Genomic DNA, 19026 nt, shown 5'->3' on the forward strand with positions numbered 1-19026 from the left:
ATGGTTGGGGAATAACGGCGGCGGAGCCTGCACACAAATAGGCTCCAATTTAAAAAAAAATACAAAAAATAAAAAATAAAAAAATAATAATAATAATAATAATAAAAAAAAAAGAAGCACGCAGCTCGAGTCGCTGCATTGTGTTTTCTGCGTTTGTACCGTGCAATAACAACAACAAATGCGCGCGCCCTCCGTCCCTCCCCGTACGTGCGTGCTCTCCCACAGGAGTCCAACACCGTCGCCGTCACATGCAAAAGCCGATTTGAAAGCCCGTCAGATTTACCTGGCTGCGGTCTCTCACCTCCGCTGCTGCTGCTGCTGCTGCTGCTGCTCTCGGGTATTTAAACGCTTCTCTCCGTTCCTGCTCTGCGCTTCATTTCAGACCGTCCACGGTCGCAGCTCCAGGCTGGATGGAGGGAATGAAGGGGTGGTGGTGGTGGTGGTGGTGGAGGAGGAGGAGGAGGAGGAGGAAGAGGAGCGGAAACCTTTGAAGTGAGGAAATCTGGGTCCCTGCTCGCAACCCAGCTGCGTGGACTGGATTTATGTCGTTTCCAAGGCAGCGTCCGTCGAGCTGATGAGCGTCAAGCTGCAGCCTGTTGTATACATCGATCACTTCCGTTTAAATTTCACAATAAAAGCCTCTTTTAAAAAAAAAAAAAGTTACCGTTCTTTAAAAAAAAAAAAAAAAAAAAAAAAAATTACAATTCTCATATTACGTTATTGACACAAATACACAGAGGCACTCAGTTGGTTTTGATCCTGAATCTGTATTATACATTTTGCAACAATTTGTTGATTTATGGATTGGTTTAACTGCCCACCATTGGGATTATCAATTAACTGTTTTGAGTTACCTTTCATTGAAAACAATAAAATACAATAAAAAAAATATAATTACAAAAGTTGCTAAAATGATCAGATTCCGGCTTTTTAAACGTGAATAATTTCTAGTTCCTTTAATCCTCCATTGTAATAAATTGAATATTTACTGGTTGTTGACCATTGGCATGGACCAAACAAGATATGTTGGGCTGCGTCGGGCTTTGAATAACACCGATTCACTTTTTTCACCATTTTAATGATCAAACAACTAATTGTTTAATTCAGAAAAATAATTGCTCGTCGCAGCCAAAGTTTTTTTTACATCCTAAACAAGGATGAACTAGTAGCCATATTCGCTAAATCTGTTGCATGTTTATGTTGTCACTAATAAATAAACAACCGAACACCAATCAAATTCGACATCAATATAAATACACATTAGAAATGGTCTTGACTCTTGCACACCTTTAACCACTTTGACTAAAACTAGAACACAACTTTTAGTAAATGCCAAGTTTACACAAATGTTTCAAGCACTTTTTTTTTTTTTTTTTTTAAAGAAATGACGATCGTCCTACTTTTTGCATACTTGGATGGATACAGAGGCTATGTGCAGTTTAGTTTAGCCTTAATTTCAATATTCAAATATGGCCTTAAATAACAAAACACCAGAATTCCCCTTTCAAACATAAATAAGGTTTTTAAAAAACATTTTTTTTATAGCTTTTTCACCAGAAATTAGAATTATTGATTGGCAAAACTTGCGTGTAAAGTTAGCCAATCTTTAATTGAAGATACTGTTCAGTTTATCCAGCCACTTTACCGTTAAACACTCACCGTGCTTCATTTTTGTTGCAGCGCTGTTAGCAGATTGGTTTTTCAGCCACCATCAACAGCTGTAAGCGCACTATTGCTCCAACGAAGCCCCTTTCCAAACGAACACGTCACTGTCCCGGGCACTAACTTTACTACTGTTGTAAAAAAAAACAATGCTGTGGTTGTTGTTACTTGTCTTTATATTGAAAGTTTAAATCTCTTCGCTGCTGGTGTTTCTTGTGGTACGTTCCGCCAGCTTGACGCCGCGCGTCGCCCGTCAAACGAATCAGGGAGCTGCAGCAAATTGGTGGAAGGGCGCATGCGCATCCGAAACTCCCCGATTGTAAGCCGGTGGAAAGCCGAGACCACCACCCACTCGAAGCCGCTGCAGGCCTGAAGGAATGTGACACTTCCGTTTAAAAATATGCGACAATTGGAGGCTCGTTTAGTTTTAATGAATGGACGGATTAATGAACTTAACTGGCGTCGTTCCAACTAGTTATATTTTCCAAACGGAGATAGATGACAGAAAAGAGCGTGCCCTATATATCTGCCATGGAATATATTTTGTAAACCTGCAATGTATTCTAGTAAACATTTTAACTTAATCTGTAGTGTTAAGATCTTATGGTGGCATTCGGAATTTGCATTTTTTTTTTAGACATTATGTTTAAAAAAAATGATGGAAAAGGGCTAAAATGTATATGGAAAATAAAGCAAACAACATTTTTTTTTAAAGGAATTTCACGCTTGAAAATGCATCATGTTTGCAGCTTTTGCTTTTATTTGCGTGAAACATTCTTCACAGTAATAGTGACGGTGGCTGGACTTTGCGCTCTGCTCGAAATGTTGTGTCTCCCCCTCACTGGTGACCACAGAATAAAGAACTACTTACAGTGTTCTGTAGACTAACTAGATGCAGTACAGTCCATATAATAAAATACAGTAGGGTTTAGGCCTTTTTTTTTTTTAGGCTCATTTCTAAAGGCCTTCCATACTGTATAGACACCTATACCCTATTATAGCCTGTCGACATCTTGTAAAACCCCAGGAAAAAAAGCTACAATCTGGACTGTTTTCATAAACAGTGTGCAGTCATAATAAATGACCTCATACAGTGCTGCTATTTCCCAGCTCCACCACTCGGCGCCGCTGTTGCTTCAATGTTGGAAAATCTGCAGGTTGTTGCGCCCCAGCGTCTGTCGCTGTCCTGGGTGCTGATATCAGACGCATACTTGTCTGTCGCTGTCCTGGGTGCTGATATCAGACGCATACTTGTCTGTCGCTGTCTGTGGTGCTGATTTTAGACGACTACTTGCGTGTCTCAAGAAGGCAAGAATTCACTGGGCTATTTAAGCTCACTGAGCTGTAAATAAACTGACACGACAAACAATATGATTGAACTACAGCGTAATTCCCCATATGTAATTATTTATTTCAGTAATTATCTCGTATTATTCCCCTTGGGAAACGAAAATCATAAAAAAAGAAGAAGAAGTGCTATCATGGGAAATAACAGGTTCATAGAGAGCTAAAACGTCCCTGACTCTAAACTCACCCTTGTGCATCATGGCCACAAACTCCAGCTCTGTGCAGGCGGATTTATGGTTTTCATCTTAGTATTCAAAATGAGTCAACTCTTATTTACAGCTGCAGTGTGGCAGCCAGTTGAATCCACAATGTTTTCCCCAAAGGGCAACTCTAATTAATGGTCTACAGGAATATAACTGACATTTTTAAGGGGAAAAAAAAGGGGAAACTTATTGTGTACAGTATGTGTCACATATTGTGTAATACAGTACAGCTTTCATATTATGTTGTGAAATACATTTCAACAACTATTCAAATCACTAATGTAGGACAAATTGTTGATTTAGGCACACAAGCCTAAAAAGAACGCTGCAGGAAACTGTCTTTCTTGTTATCTATTGTGCTTTGTGAATATTTGTGGGATGCTTTGTGGTTGTTCACAGTTACTGTGATTGTATGCGTTGGGTTACTCTGGTGCCACCATGTGGTCCAATGAAGTAATCACGTGTGTTAAACTGAATGCAGCAACACAGCACAAGATCTGAGCTATTTAGAATTTAAAGCTTCAGTAAGTAATTGAGGGCTTCTTATTTACATCTATCAACAACCAGTAGGAGTGAAACAGTTTTCAGACTTTTGATTAATGAAATCACATTTTCACTCCAGATTTATGCAGGAGTGGCTTCAAGTCTTGCTTATAGCTCCATCATGTATCACAAAACAGCTTTAAGCCTCTTAAACTGAGTTAAGAGTGTTTTGTAAGCAATTCCAGCACCAGATCAGGTTATTTCTCGGCATACAGCCCTGCCAACGCCATGCCCCTCCTTTAACCAATCAAGTCTTAGGTCCTCTTACCTATTTTAAATGTCACATAAGTATAATTAAGGTTTTTGTAAATTGCAAAAATACTGCATTTTAGCACACTTTTTTTTTCTTCCTGAGAGCAGTTGACAAAATAAAAAAATTATTTATTTCTGTGCCAGCATTGCTATAGTACTTTCGAGGGTTTCCTCTGGCTCACTGAGTAGAAAAGAGGTGAAAAACAGAAACTGAAACACAGCCAAGATTTTAATTCTCCCCGAGTCCAGCTCTACTCATGAAGCACTTAGGTTAAAATTTTCTAGGGCAGCAGAATGGGAAACCAGCCCGGAGAGCAGGGACCAACACCGCTATTTATAAATAGCCCAAATTACATAGGTGTGAAGCTGTTAATCATCAGAAATGAGGTTTCCTGTGAACCTCAGTAACTTTCTACCATGAGGATTGTTGTATTGGTGCTCTGTGGTTTTGCACTGTAGTAGGATGGAAATAAAGTGAGGAATTCAAATTAAATGTATGAGTTATGAGGTCAGGAGAGAATTTACAGTAAAATCTGGATTTATAGCAGAAAAAAAAGTCTTGATAAGTAGATTATGCATGTAACAGATCGCTTATGGATTAAATAAAACGTATTCAAAAAATATGCTGTCAAAAATGACAATTCTCCACATATTAGAATAATATTTTAATAAATAAATAGCAGCATCACACAGAAAAAAGAAAATATACATTGTGTGGATGATGACATAATCATCATATAAACTCAAGAAAAATGTGTCATAGACAAACATTCACAATGAAAATGGTATAAAAAAAATAAATAAAAAAAAGAAAATAGCCACCGCAGAACAAAAGAAGGTTCAACACATAAAAAGTTGGCTAACCCGCGAGCGTCGGATCAAACAAGAGCGAGACTAAACCAGGCGGCCGGTCGGTGTCGACGCAGACGAGCGTGAAAAGGGTGAAGACACTTCGGGTTCGAGAGCTTAAAGCAGAGGAGACGGTGGGTTTGTCAGACTCTTGAACGACCTGCTGCTCCGACTACTCTCAGAGCCGCCTGGTGACAGAGTCGAACGTTTTGGGAAGAGAAGAAGTGAGCTCGGATGACTGCTTCCTCTCAAAGTCTGTATTGAATGGTTCGCTCGGTGCGTCTCACGAGCGTCAGCACGTAGAGGCATCCAAACGTTTAGATATGAAAACCAGAACATCTCGTGATTCGTTGCGATTAGTTATTATGAAGCATTTGTGAATTCTGCTTCTGACAGAGAGGAAGCACTGCACGAGAACCTACTCAGAATTACACAGGAAGACTCCGCCGCCGGAGTCTTTCACATTCTTCGACATTAATCTGAATGAATGGTCAAATATAGGAATTATTTTGTGGCTGAAGGTCGAAATTTACTGCTACATCTGTTCGCTATAAATTATGCCATGTTAGGATTTATATTTGCCCTTTTACCAAAGAGTAAATTGAGAAGACCAAATGTGAGCAGCTGGTTAGCTTAGTTTAGCACAAACACTAGAAAAACGGGAAACGGTCAGTCTGGCTCTTTCCAAAGGTAAAAAAAAAAAAAAAAAAATTGGACGGCTTGCACGTCCAGAGCTCAAATTACATCTTGGTTTTAATTTATAAAAAACTAAAGTTGCGACTTTACTGAGGGTTCACAAAGCTGGAATTTCCTGCTCGTGGCTAGGACATTATTAGAACCAGAAAATCCCCCAAAACAACAGCTGGTTTAGAAAAGGAATAGAATTTATATATAATGTGTAAATAGAGATACTTGGGACAGAGCCAGGCTAGCTGTTTCCCTGCTTTTAGCACTTATACTAAGCTAAAAATCAACTAAAGGTAAACTAAAATAACCCAACGGACGTGACAGTTATTGATGTTCTCATGGAAGTATCAGCAAGAAAACGATTAAGTACATTCCTGATCATCTCAAATTATTACTTGAATCTCGATGTAGCTTCATTAGAAAAAAGAAAACTCATTAGAAGTTAAAAATGATCCCGACCAGGTAAACAAATGTTTCAGTAAACACAAGATGAAAATAGCCACTTCCTGTTTTTCTAAATTGTGCTGAACATGTCTTGTATGCTATTCCCCCCACCCTCACCCCTTTCAGCACGATCACTCTTGTTTAAAAGCATGAAAGTTCTCACTCACAGAACAATAAAAAAAAATAAAAAAATCCTCATGGAGGATCCGATCAAAAGTATTCCAACGACACTGTCAACGAACGGCTCCGGCTGCATTTACACACACCAGACCTGGATCCAATTATGAGTTGAAATCCGTGACCCCCCCCCCCCCCCACCACCACAGCGATCGCTTTCATCTGTCTGGACAGGACCGGCGTCCGCGGGGACGTCCCGGTCCAATCCGCCGCGCTGGACGCAATCGATAAGAGCTGGAAAAGCGACTTGAGTCGATCTCGGGTAGCAATTTGAGCCAAGGCCGGTACACACGCGGGTAACGACGGGAAACACAGAGATATTACACATCACACGCGGAGTGGCCACGGCCGGGCTGCAGGCTCTTTGCCTGCTCACATTCAGACGAATCAAACACGACCCAATCGAGAAGTTCAGAGAGTCCTCTCTTCTTTTTTTTTTTTTTTTTTTTGGTGTTGTTTCTCTCTTGTTTTACGCTGTTGTGGTTTTCTGCGTGTTGATAAAAAAACAAAATAAAATAAATGAAACCCCCGCGGGCAATTTGCATGCCGTTTGCATTTTCGTCGATTGCTCTTTGTTTTGTGCCGTTCCATCTCTCCCCCTGCGCCGTTTCATTTCTTTCGGGTGTTAAGACAAAAAAAAAAGAGAAAACAAAAATCCGAAGCGAGGCAAGAGAGGACCTTTCGAACAACGCTTCAAACATGCGCGGTATTAGTTGGGTCAAACCTGGTTGCCGGCTTGCTCGTGTGGACCTCTCCTCCCGGAGAGAAAAGTGGTTGTGAACGACCAGTCTGCAGCATACAAATAGAGGATAAATTATACAGAGAGGCATCGAATCAGAATGAACCCGGCTGCGATTCATTCTAATCGTATGCAGACCTCAGGCTCCAGGTTCGATTGGACCGTTGCAGGCTTTGACCTTTACTCTTTGACCTTAAATGGGGGGGGGGGAGGGGGTTATAGGTCAAAAATAAAAAGGTCTATACATTCAAGTCTTTGTAATTTTGACTGTCCTATGGCAGAAGGGATTATTAACAAAACAAAATGCTGGGGGAAGTGAAATGTACTTCGGTGCAATATTTACTGTAGTCAGGCTCGAAGGAGAAGTTTAGCATTAACCGTGTCGTTCGGTATTTTTTTTATACTCCTGAAATTTAGTTTTGCGCTTTGCAAAGAAGTTAGGGTGCAAAACAAATGAGATCGATTAAAAAAACAACAACTGAAGAACAAAAGACAGAGATATCCCGACTTTTAATCTGTGGTGTGGATCGAGCTCCAAAAACGCAAAACAACCCACAATGCAACTGTGGAGCACCTTTTGCTGCGTTCAAATGTGGTCGTATTTCCCGTGTACACGGGAAGAGTCCATTTGAACTCGTGAAGTCGGGACTCGAAATCTCTTATAAACGTCGTGACGTGTTTGCTAACGTTTACGGAAATGTTATAAAAAAAAATTTTTCCGTTGGATGTTAAGCTAATATATTGTAATTTTACTCATGTAGAGTTTGTCTTCATAACTTGATAGAGGTAAATGTCGATCTTCTCCACGGCCAAATCTTTTCACATTTATTAGACCCCGTTGCTTCTAGACGCCGGCCATGTTGCCCAGCAACGGCGTTTTTACGACGAGCGTACGGTGCACACGACTTCCCACGTAGTAACCACGAACTCGCGAGTTCCATTTGAACGCAGCATTAGTCTCAATTATGGGTCAAGCTCCAAAAAACCCCAAAAAACACTACATTTCCCACAATGCACCTTGAATCAGAGCCCATCCTCATGCCTGCTCAATGCCCACATCTTTCAAACCCAAATAACTCCAAATTGGACTCTAAAATGTCCCACGTTCCACCAGATTCACGGAAGACCGAACCAGATGTGTGAAACCTGATGTCAAAACATTACAATCATCAGTGCATTTTCTTCGCAACACATCCAAACATCCCTCATTGCCTGATTGAAATGAAGACGACGTCTCCTTTATTATCTTCTAAGAGGCAAATTTGTTGATAAGAAAATGAAACGGCACCTTTAAAAGCCGCACAGTATCGAATCCTTCGTGCTGCGGATACTCCAGGTGATGGAGATGCAGTGTGGAGGAACGACTCCGCCTGTCAGATGTCCATTAAAAAAAAAAAAAAAAAAGTGGCGGGAGGGAGGGAGAATCAGAGTGACAGAGATCTGAGGGGTTGGTGACCTGACTCGATAGTCGGGGTGTGCGTCTCTGGGGCGGATTGACTTTCCGTCCGTCTTATGTGACCATTGAAATCTAAGGGTGTTCAGACTTTGAGCGACTCGGAGTGAGAAGATTGTGAAGCAGTCGCAGATTAAAGGGTCCGATTTAGACGTTTTGCCCATCGGGGTCAGAGGAAGCTTTTCATCTTGAAAACCATCGTCGGGGCGTTACGCGGAACAGCTGTGATCTGATTGGGTGATTAGTTCGAAACCAAAGCTCATCAATTAATGAGCAAAAACATTCGTGCTCCCTTCTTTCTTCTTTGATTTTCACCACTCTACCGTCCGAGCAAAGCTTTGGCCTGCACCGCGTTCAGAAGCTGAGGGTATTCTGAAGAGCAGTGGTGCTGAACTAATGGCTGACTTTGAATAATAATACCACTAATAAAAACCTTGATTTTTAAATGACACAGATGTTCTTTTTCATTCAAGAATGTGTCCTTGAATATCAACATTCAGATACGTAATCTGATAATTTGATGTTAATTAAGTAATTTGTGACTCATGATTAGATGTGCAAGAAGTGATATGTTCTTCATTATGGTCATTAATTAGGTTTGGGAATTATTTACTCATAAAACAGATGAAATCAGCTCAAATTTGACTGGATTTTTTTTCCTTTTCTTCTTTCAACTACATTAAAACTGAAATAAATATTGAAACTGAAATCTATGTCACGCAACGAGCAGGTTGTGGTGCTTTCATTGTATCCTCACTTTTCGCAGGTGCCTACTTTGCACTGAAGCCGTGTACAAATTTGAATTTGTGAATGCACATCCACTGAATCCCTTTGTTTTGCATTGAAAAAGATCATTTTAAATCAGTCATAGAAAGATCTCGTGAAGCGAGTTTAATATTGTCTCGTAAAGGTGACCCTCACAGAAAAATAAACACATGATTTTTCCACGTTTTCCACATGTGATCACATGTACGACACGTGTTTACCACATGTTGCAACATATGATAACATGTGGGAAAACATGTGGAAAGGTTTTCACATGGGAATCTACATTTTCTTCACACATCACACTATGAAAATGTTCCAAAATCACATTTCACGTCTGCAAAAATCACATGTTTTTGCACGTCTTTTTTCTGCAATGTTAATCGGCAAATTAATGCAACTGATGACTGTAAGCATGGCTGATGTAAAAAAATATTTTGCTCCGTTCAAATATGACATCTGAGGAAATAGTTGCGGACTTTATATTAAAAACATCATTTATGATTTCCACTTTCTTTTATTTTTAAATGTATTGGTTGTTTTGAGTTAAAAAAAAACAACAAAAACAACAAAAAACCCACTTGAAAGTTGTGACTTTAATTCTTTCCAAAGTGGTTGTATTGGTCAACAGAAGCAAGAGCCTGACAGCTGTGGAGGGCCAAAGGCCTGCGCTTTGTGTTTTAGCTCTTTAATCCCCCTGTTCACTCCAGAGAGGAAGGAGAGGTGGGGGGAGGAGGAGTGGTGGTGGCGGGAGGAGGGCTGGGGGGGAGGGGGGGGAGGGGGTGGCGACCTCTTTGTGTCATGTGACCACCAGATGGCACTGTGAGTCCACCAGAGACCAGTTTGTCGTTTGTACATTCCTTCATCTTGGTCCTCTCGAAACAAACCCGGACTGCAGCCTGCAGCAGGAAGTTCTTCTTTTCGAGAGAATATCCCGTGTCCGTCGGCCGTGTTTCTTCACGCTGGAAAAGGGCCATGTTCAGATTGAGTTTCAAGACCGTTCTCGTCCAGCTTTGACCGGCACAAAAATATATTTGGTTTAGTTTTGCTTGGCGGTGGAGAGAATCCACACGAACCAGAGCCCAGACTGCATTTTGACTCGGTGGGAAGGCTTGAAGTCGAAGTTCGGACCCCGACGACCTCGTATTCGGAGCTCGACTCTGTAACCTGCGTCAGTGGGACTCCGTGGAGGAACTCTCGACTTCATACCAGGTTAACAATGAGCTCGTCACTTACCGCTTCACTTCGTCCCGGTCTGGATCTCAGCCGATGCCTCGGTCCCCGTGAGGCACACCGCTTTTTCCAGACGTTTAAGTATCGTTAAAGGCCCAACGTATGCCTTCATTTTCTATCTGCGGTGTGAAAACCAACATTTTGGCAACAAATAGAAAATAAACATAGTGGAAACATTGGTTTTCATTCCAAATCAGACGTAGAAAATCATACTTTTTCACCCTTGAGAGGTTAACCCTTCCGGTTTCTTTCCACATTGACGGGAATAGTGCACTTCTGTGTGGAGAAAAAGGCTCCTCAACCGCAACCGGTCCTTCCACCATAAAAGGCCCCAAGTACAGGTTTTTAAAGTTAAAACCTGGCGACGAAGGCTCCCGTCGACGCGGTGCTCGGCCTAAAGAAAAGGACATCGAAACGACGCGAAGCGCTCAGTCACACGCTGCTCGTGTGTTCTCTGGAGGCGGGGCTGTAGCTGATGAGCGACAGTTCCTGCTCCAGCTCCGTCTCCGGCTCCGTTTCCGAAAGCATGCCGACGTTGAGGCACTCGGAGAGGGTCTGCGACGTTATTCCGATTTGCGTCCCGTCGTCGGTCGTGTCCTCCGGGTCCACCGCCAGCCTCCCGTTGTCCCCCCTGCCGCCATTGCGACAATTACTGTTGCGGTCCACCCCTGCTTTCCCGTGACTGCCCGTCAGGAGAGGGGTCACGGCGTGCGACGGGCAGGGCGGGGGCACCAGGAGGGTTTTGCAACTCGGTCCGGCCGCGTTGGCCCCGACTTTATACTGGCACCTGATGTAGCTGGAGAACGCTCTCCTGTAGGTCTTATTGAAGAGGGTGTAGACCAGCGGGTTGACGCCGGAGGAGATGTACCCCACCCAGACGAAGACGTTGAGGAGGTCGCTGAGCAGCGACTCGTTGCAGGAGCCGCGGCACAGGACGAAGGTGACGTTGGTGATGAAGAAGGGACACCACATGATGAGGAAGAGGAAGAAGACGATTCCGAGGACCTGAAGGAAGACAGAGAGAGGAAAACAGTCAAGTTTAAAGTGTCTCTTTCATTTAGTCGAAATGAAAGCACTCCCTTTTCAAGTGGCTAAACCTGCCGAATGTTCTCTAACTGAAATGCATGCACCATACGAAGACATTGTGATTGCACCACTTCGACCAGGATTTTAATTTTTGATATAAGTGCAAGAGTGCTTTGGGGTTCATCCAAAATGAATTCACCGGAGCCACTGCTGAGTGCCCACCGAGCACTCCGTGACTCCGGCAGCACTTCGGGCTTTTTGACGTGGCTGGATTTAATAACACGTGCGCTTCTAAATATTTTAGACGAGACATTTGAAACTCGATGTGACGGAAGGTCTGGTACACAACGTTCTTGGTCCTCGAAGAGGGACAATTTAGCGATAATGACAGACGAAAGGAAATATATGACTTCACCTTTGAGGCCCGCCTCTCATTTTTTATAGCCTGCATCATCCCCCGTCGCCCGTGGCAACCCGACGTGTCGCTCCGCCCCGGCCCGGCGGCTGGCGAGCTGAGCTGCGATGCCCCCTCAGAGCTGGGGATGATGTTTATGCTTTCTGAAGGTGAGGCGCTCAGCAGCATGCTGGGCTCGGCACCTTTGAGGCAGCTCAGGGTGTTTCGTCTGCTCTGAGGGGGCGGGGCCTTCACCTCTGTGGGAGGGGCAAAAGAGAGACCATTCAAGGGTTGTAAAACCCCAACTTTGTGGAGTACAAGTGTAAATTAAAGAAAAAAAAAATACATATTACAAAATTGTGGAACACAGATTTTGTTTATAAATGCATAAATTTACTTCCACCAACATTTTTTGTATGTTATCACAATAACGCTACAAGAATTCTACAACAAGCAGTAAATGAGCTCGCACTTATGCAGTGAATTTTTTCCTGAGCAGTCCTTTCCGGTTTTGCCGCCCCGCTGAAAGCATGCCAGATTTTCTGTTAACAGAACTGCTGATATTTTGAAGGCAGGCGAGATAAAAAATGTTAAACATGAGGCGGATGTTTAATTTACACTTTTTTTTTTCTGTCTGGGATGGAGAGAGAGGATAAGGTGGAAAAATGGGTAAAGACGGCCACATCATGCAATTTCATCTCTACTGGAGAAGCCTGGAGAAGGGAAGCAGCCGCCCGTGGTCTCCCCACACGGGTCCGATCAGATAGCTGCTGTCTGCTCAGCGGCACGACCACAGTGTGGTGTTTGTGAAATAGCTGAAAAATAGTTTGCCTTTTTGCCGAACTCATTTTGACAATTTAGAGTTGGAGAAGTTACTTTTTTGCCAAAACCTTTCCCCCTTACTTAATGCTGCTACTTCTGTCAAGCATTAATGCCAATTAAAGGCATTTACACTGATAACGGTGGAAAATTGACAACTAATAAATTCTTGGTAAAATGAGCAAGATGCTAATGTTCACCGTGTGTGTGCTCGCTGTAGACGTAGGGCTTTTTTTTGGTTGTTTTTTTTTGCGTAATTTATAAGCCCACGAACTAATGGAAATTAATGAAGTGAGCCTTGGCTTTGGAGGTAATTGCTTGGTTGCTATCGTTGTTAACCAGACACGCTGACGGTTATAGCTTATGCCAGAACAGGTACGGAACACTTTCATCAATTCTGTGTACGTGGACTAAAAAAAAAGTTGGTCTTTTGTTCACGGTTACGGACTCCTTCATTAGCTGTTGTTAGCACACTATCGATACGACGGGTCTGCATTGAGTCAAAGCACTCGGGAGCACGAATACGTGTCAAATAAGGTGAAAGAATCCCCTACATAGAAATCAGGACAAAGCATTGCATCGGAGAAAGTCGGAAAATGGATCATATTATGTAAAACTTTCAAACATTAGCAATAAAAATGCAATTTTTACTCGCAAATTGCTTCAAAATCGTACATATTGCCCCATTGAGTTAAAGTAGAACCTCCATCATCCTCTTTGCTTTCATGAATTTGTATGCTCTATCTGTCATAACAATAAGCTAACTTTTGTTGGACCTGAACCGAAGAGAAATACGACGAAAAAAATGTCGGTTGCAGGGGAACCAAATTTCATCATTTCAATTGAATTCAACAGTTGAAAATGCAAACAGCAAAGCCATAAATCTGTTTTGTGCTTTGGGTGTAATGTTTGACGAGTAATTCAAATCTGCAGGAAAGAAAACAAAATAAAATACCAACATAAGGCACATTACAAAACTTATTTCAGCTCAGTCACCTTGTGAGTCTGAAGGAGCGAGCGTATTGATCTGAGGAACGTGGAAGGTGCTGGGTGGAGGCTGCAATGTGTTTGTCATTGCTGGTGCGTTCAAAGGCTGCTGGGAGGAAGTCTTTGCCTCGCACAGGAAGACTGTGGCCTGCCTCTGGAGCACCTGGAGAGGAGAAGAAACGGAAAGTAAAAGTAAGGACATGACAGAACACAGGAGCGCGTGTTGCTGCTGTTACACAAGCACAGACACGTGAAGGCCGACCTGTATGGTGAGGCAGTACGTCACCACCATGATGACCAGCGGAATGAAGAAGGCCACAAAGGAGCCAATCAGCATGAAGCGCTCCTCGTTGAGGACGCAGCTGCCATTTACAAAGACTTTGTCCTCGTTGTGGAGGCCGATCACCGGAATGGGCATCGACACGCCTGGAGGAGATCAAAAAGAGCGGAAAAAGGATTCCCCTTTTTTTTAAGCATTTTGCCAGGAACATTTTCAGATTTTTTTTTTTTTTAATACGGAGCGGCTTCTGTATATTCCTGACATGACTGATGTGGAGATGTCTGATGATACAAAACCCAACTCTTCTTTTGCGGGAATATTTTGGAAGCAACATCTTGGTAATAACATGCGTTCGCCATGAATAAGGAAAATATCTGAATGCAATAATGTGATAGTGCATATCCATAAGATGAAAGCAAATGTCTAAGAAGATGCAGCTATGTTGGGGTGACAGTCAGTACCTGGAAACACAGAGACTCACTTTACAGGATTAAACATAAATTGTAGAAAATACCAGATTATCTCCACGTAACTAACCAAAGACACATTTGGTGGTTTTGCACTCCATTTCTATGGGAATGAAGGTAAACAGTTGTGGAATAAAGACATGAAATGAGAGCTACACCGGAGATAAATCAATATGCCATTAAAGTTCTTGAAATCCATCAGTATGGAACGGACGCTCGTCGTGGTGCTTCGTTGCTGGTCGAGGGCGCCGCTGATAAAAGAGCCGTTTTCCGAACAGAAGGCACTGTGGCTGGTTTTTAAAAGAGTAAAAACGAGTCGGGACATCTCAGCGCTCTCCCGCGTCCACAGTGTGGGCTGGCGTGAGTTCAAGGTACACCTCTTCCTCCTGCACGGCTGCTGACCAGGCCATTAAAAAAGCAATCTGAAGCAGTGATCGTTGCGATCGACGGCACACGCTCGGCCCGGGAGGATGAATTTGTTTCCATTAAAGTGTAAACATTTGACTTCTATGAGTGTTCAAATGCTGCGTATGCACATAGATCCGACTAATGAGGCTGTCCGGCGGTTCTGGGTCGAGTCCTGATTCACTCATTTCAAATGATGTGTGGAGGAGACTTTAAAGGGCCATTTCACACAAAATTGATCTCCATTAAACTGCCAGAAAGTTGCAAATAAAATCACAACTTTTCACCTGCATGGTCGGATAACGGCAGTGATAGTAGAGCAGTGCCTTATGGGTAACTTCTGGCATTGTGAGACAGTTTAACCCTGAGAAACTTAGGTGATTTATAGGGTCATTTCACTACCTTCACTTTTAAACTCATATCTTGGTCATTAATGGGGCTACCCATTCATGCTATATCTTATTTTTCAAATCTTTCATCACTTCATTTGATAAATACTTACAGATTTGTTTATATTAGTCTTCATATCAAGGAAAGAAAACATTTTCGTCTCATGAAATTGTTTTTGTGCCATATAATGCTATCAGTAGAGAAATCTTTTTATAATTGTGTAGAGGAGATTGTCTGAAATCTGGCAATATCTGCACCATGTTTGTGGGAAATTCAATGACTTAGCACTAAAAAATAAAAATAAAAAATAAAAAGTGCTTAATGCCTTACGGAAATAAATGTCAGTTGAATTTAACGATTCAACAATGTTTAAAATTTGATGCAACTTCAAAGTCAATTGTCTTCGCAATGCTGCACCACAAAGACAAGACACTGGCTTTTTTGGAAAGTCGTACAATTTCATAGGATATGTGCTGCTTCTCTTTGCGACGAATACTCCCTGCGCTATTTAACCGAAAAGAACGTGTGGGAATTTGAATGCAAGGGTTAAAATGTGACTTTTTTTTGACAGTCACAAGTTAAAACTTCACGCCGAGTTGTTTGTGCTGCTCAAATATTACAGCGGATCTCGCTTCCTCAGGTAATAATATTTATCTGCTCAAGTCACAGCTACTCACACTGTGTAAATCCGCAGAGCACACAACAGCCACAATAACGAGGTAAGCAGACACACTGTGTCAGATCTCTGTCAGAGGCTCTGCTGCTGGAGGAAGATTATACTGCACCGACAGATGGAGATCTGAAAAATCATCAGGGTATGAACTGCTCTAAAAAGAAAAACCCGTCCCCACCCCCCCCGGAGACATTACAAACCTCAGTAAACCAAAGAGCCGCAGCATTTGTGAGGCCTGCTCTGCATGCTCGGGTGAGTAGAGAGAATGAGTTTGCATGCTTCAAAATACAAACGCAACAAAGGGAATGTTGGAAACAGAAGAGAAATATGAAGAGGAGAACAGAGAGAGAGGGCGAAGAAGTTATATTTAGATTACTTTAAACAAAATGAACAGATGAAGATGTCAAAGCAGATGGCTGCCCACCCCAGGTCTGGTTCTGGTTTAAGGGGAAATTGCTGGGTTGTTCCCTCTCATACGGCAAGGTCTTGTCCTTATCTGATGATAATGATAACTTGGCACTACATGAATAAAAAGAAAAAGTGAATAGATACATAAAAAAGTAACACATAATGTCCTGTTGTGTTGGCCCATAAACTTTACATTGGGATGATGTTTACACAAGAAACACATAAAAACAGTTGGAGCTGTCTCTTTAATGACGGTGTTCTACAGGGAAAACACCTTTTGGGCTGAGAGGAGATTTTTTTCCCCAATGCAGTACCACGAGTGACCACTGGGAAATATTGTCAGCAAGGCTGAGTGGAAGCCTCTCTTAACACATCCATGACCTACAAAGAAGCTTATTTAATCTGTGTCCCTAAAACAGGAAGTACACTATACCTAAGAATGGGTGACGATGACCGTTCCTTATTTCCCCCGTTTTTACCGGCGCCTGGTTGTAATGCACGACTGCCGTCAAAAGGTGGCGGTAATGCACTTAAAAGCTGTTTGACAACCGCTATTAAAAAACAAAAGCAGAGGAAGAACACATTGCTCCCAGATAAAACCTAAAAGACTAATAATTGAATAATCGTCAAATATCTCCGCGCAAATAGCGAATCATACTTTTGCTTGAAATGCATATCCCTAAGCTATTTACATACAAATTTACCGAACACAGTTTAAAAGCTACTTTTAACAAATAAACAATTTGTATTTCCGAATTATTTAGTATATAATTTGAAATGTGACAACACCCTGGAATCCAAAAACATGCACCTCAGGTCAGGTTACCTGGCGCCGCGCTAGTGGCAGCCTGTTGCAGCAGCTCCCCCCTGAGAGCCCCCCTGCTGTAGCGAAGAAATTTCCCCTCGGGGATTAATAAAGTGAAATTAAAAAAAAAGAAAACAATAATTCATTATTTTAAAATACAGTTTTAAGCATTTAAATGATAAAAAATCAGAGGCAAATGCAGTGCATAAAATAAGTATGTAGAATAAAATGTCACTGTCCGTCGCTTCTTGTGTCTTAAGTGTTAAGTTGGAAATATTTTCTCTCGGACGTGGAGAGATTCGCGTCTACAGGCTGCAAAGAAATCAACGTGCTCCGGTATTTTTCGTCTTTGGTCTGAGGATCACCTGATTTAAAACATTTCTGGAAGATGAAGAAACACTTTTCTCTCGCAGAGACCACAACCAGAACTCAAAACTGCTCCACTGACGAGTAGATTATCGGCATCTTATCGTGTCAACTGCGACCAAAACTGACTGAGGTCATTTGTGCGCAAACCCCTACTCTGCATTTGAAATGTGTCACAAAAGAGGAAATGGATTGCTGCTCGAGAGCGGATGCATCGGCTCTAATGGATCTGAAGAGGGAAAGCGGCACAAAAATACAGGAGACAAAAAAGAGGCAGAGAATCTCTCCGCGGTGAGTTAGAACATCTTCGGCTGGATGCTTTGTTGCTAATCCTTCCCGCCGTGAGCCCCCGGAGACCTCAATCACGGCTCAGCGTTGCGGCGCAGAACCTCCCGAGGGGGTCAAGGAACTGCGGACAGGAAAAGAGGGGATTTCTTCGGATTCGAAAGTAGCCGGATGAGAACGAGCGCACGAGGGAGAGTGGAGAGTAAACTGAAGCTGCTATCTGGAGGCATCAATCAAACTTGTCCATGCAGCTCAAATCTCTCCCAGCAAATCAACAGGTGGAAAAATGGAGCGTCTTCAGAGGAAACCATCAGAGATCTTCTTTTTTTTTTTTATCCGTACGAAAGTAAGTAAGAGGTGGTTTTACTTCACATGGTCATAAATGACTTCTTCACCTCGGACAAATACAATAAATCAATGTGCATCATTTTGTACGAACAAGAAAAATGATCAAACGTTGGAAAGTTTTTCATTTTTCATTTGTTTCTCTAAGTTTTGTTTCCTCAACTTCCACAAAGTATGTCAATGTTTTGCAGCTTTGAGCTCCTCTTTCTTTGTTCTTTTTTTCATTTCTTTGTGGGATTCACTAGATTACGCTCCATGTTCAAACCTTACTTGGTTTGATGATGCATTCACGTCAATATCGGAGCTTCTGTAAATACCAGTTTCTGACTTGTGAGAGGAATTTACGTCAACGTCCAAGTTGGAACGAAAAGCGTGAAACTCTGATTTACTTTATGTCCTTGAAGTTTGTTCCTCAAGGTCATTAAACTAAAAAAAAAGGATACACGTTGCAGGTCGACGGAAATACGATTGAAATATTTCATTTTTCAAGACTTCCTTGGTGCAAAAATAATATAAGACCTGCACCACAAAATAATATTTTTTCACAGCTATCAACTGTCAATATACCAGATGCTTCACCAAAGCTGACTCAGCTTTAATAATTACTTTAGACAGACCAGAAAAATCCCCTCTTGCCCTTTGACATTGGCTCTGCATACAGATAAGTTGCTACTACTGAATCTGCACAACAAACACAAACTGACAGTTCAAAACCGACTTTTTTTTAGCCTCTCCTTCTCGTATTTTGTGGCTGTTTGATTCCCTAAAGTCTCAAAGATTGTGTACATCACAGTTCCCTTCACAGTTTTTGGGACTTTTTGACTGAAGATAATCTCTTTGTGCACGATGTGATTTGCCAATTTTCTCTACATAGACTACACACATTGTCCAAAAAAAAATAATAATTACATCACACACAGCCCTGGTCTAAACACAGCATAACCAGAGTAGGTATATGGAAGTGATACACTGATCTGCCTCAGTATTTTTCAAAGCTCACCTCATGACAAACTCCATCAAAT

At 42.1% G+C, this 19026-nt stretch overlaps 2 protein-coding genes and 1 long non-coding RNA gene across 4 annotated transcripts in view; 1 reads left to right on the forward strand and 2 right to left on the reverse strand.

The window, feature by feature from the left end:
* LOC138626413 (actin-binding protein WASF3) overlaps positions 1-568 on the reverse strand; it is a 33419-nt gene extending 32851 nt beyond the window's left edge. For both annotated transcript variants that reach the window (XM_069708056.1, XM_069708055.1), the window contains exon 1: positions 284-568. The gene's annotated coding sequence lies outside the window, so the exon portion shown is untranslated. The remainder of the gene's footprint in view (positions 1-283) is intronic.
* The window catches only part of LOC138626427 (uncharacterized), a 246553-nt gene that overhangs the window by 40395 nt on the left and 187132 nt on the right, over positions 1-19026 (forward strand). The window lies entirely within an intron of this gene.
* The window catches only part of htr2cl1 (5-hydroxytryptamine (serotonin) receptor 2C, G protein-coupled-like 1), a 164424-nt gene continuing 153511 nt past the window's right edge, over positions 8114-19026 (reverse strand). The window contains exons 7-10 of the mRNA XM_069708053.1: positions 13843-14006; positions 13590-13743; positions 11796-12031; positions 8114-11359 (exon numbers count right to left, since the gene is read on the reverse strand). Coding sequence (XP_069564154.1) covers positions 10787-11359; positions 11796-12031; positions 13590-13743; positions 13843-14006 — 1127 coding nt within the window. The 3' untranslated portion in view covers positions 8114-10786. The remainder of the gene's footprint in view (positions 11360-11795; positions 12032-13589; positions 13744-13842; positions 14007-19026) is intronic.

This window comes from Brachyistius frenatus, unplaced genomic scaffold (assembly GCF_029030835.1).
Source record: "Brachyistius frenatus isolate BFR_SWC_R1_liver_20210118 unplaced genomic scaffold, ASM2903083v1 Contig_73, whole genome shotgun sequence".
Classification (NCBI taxonomy): Eukaryota; Metazoa; Chordata; class Actinopteri; family Embiotocidae; genus Brachyistius; species Brachyistius frenatus.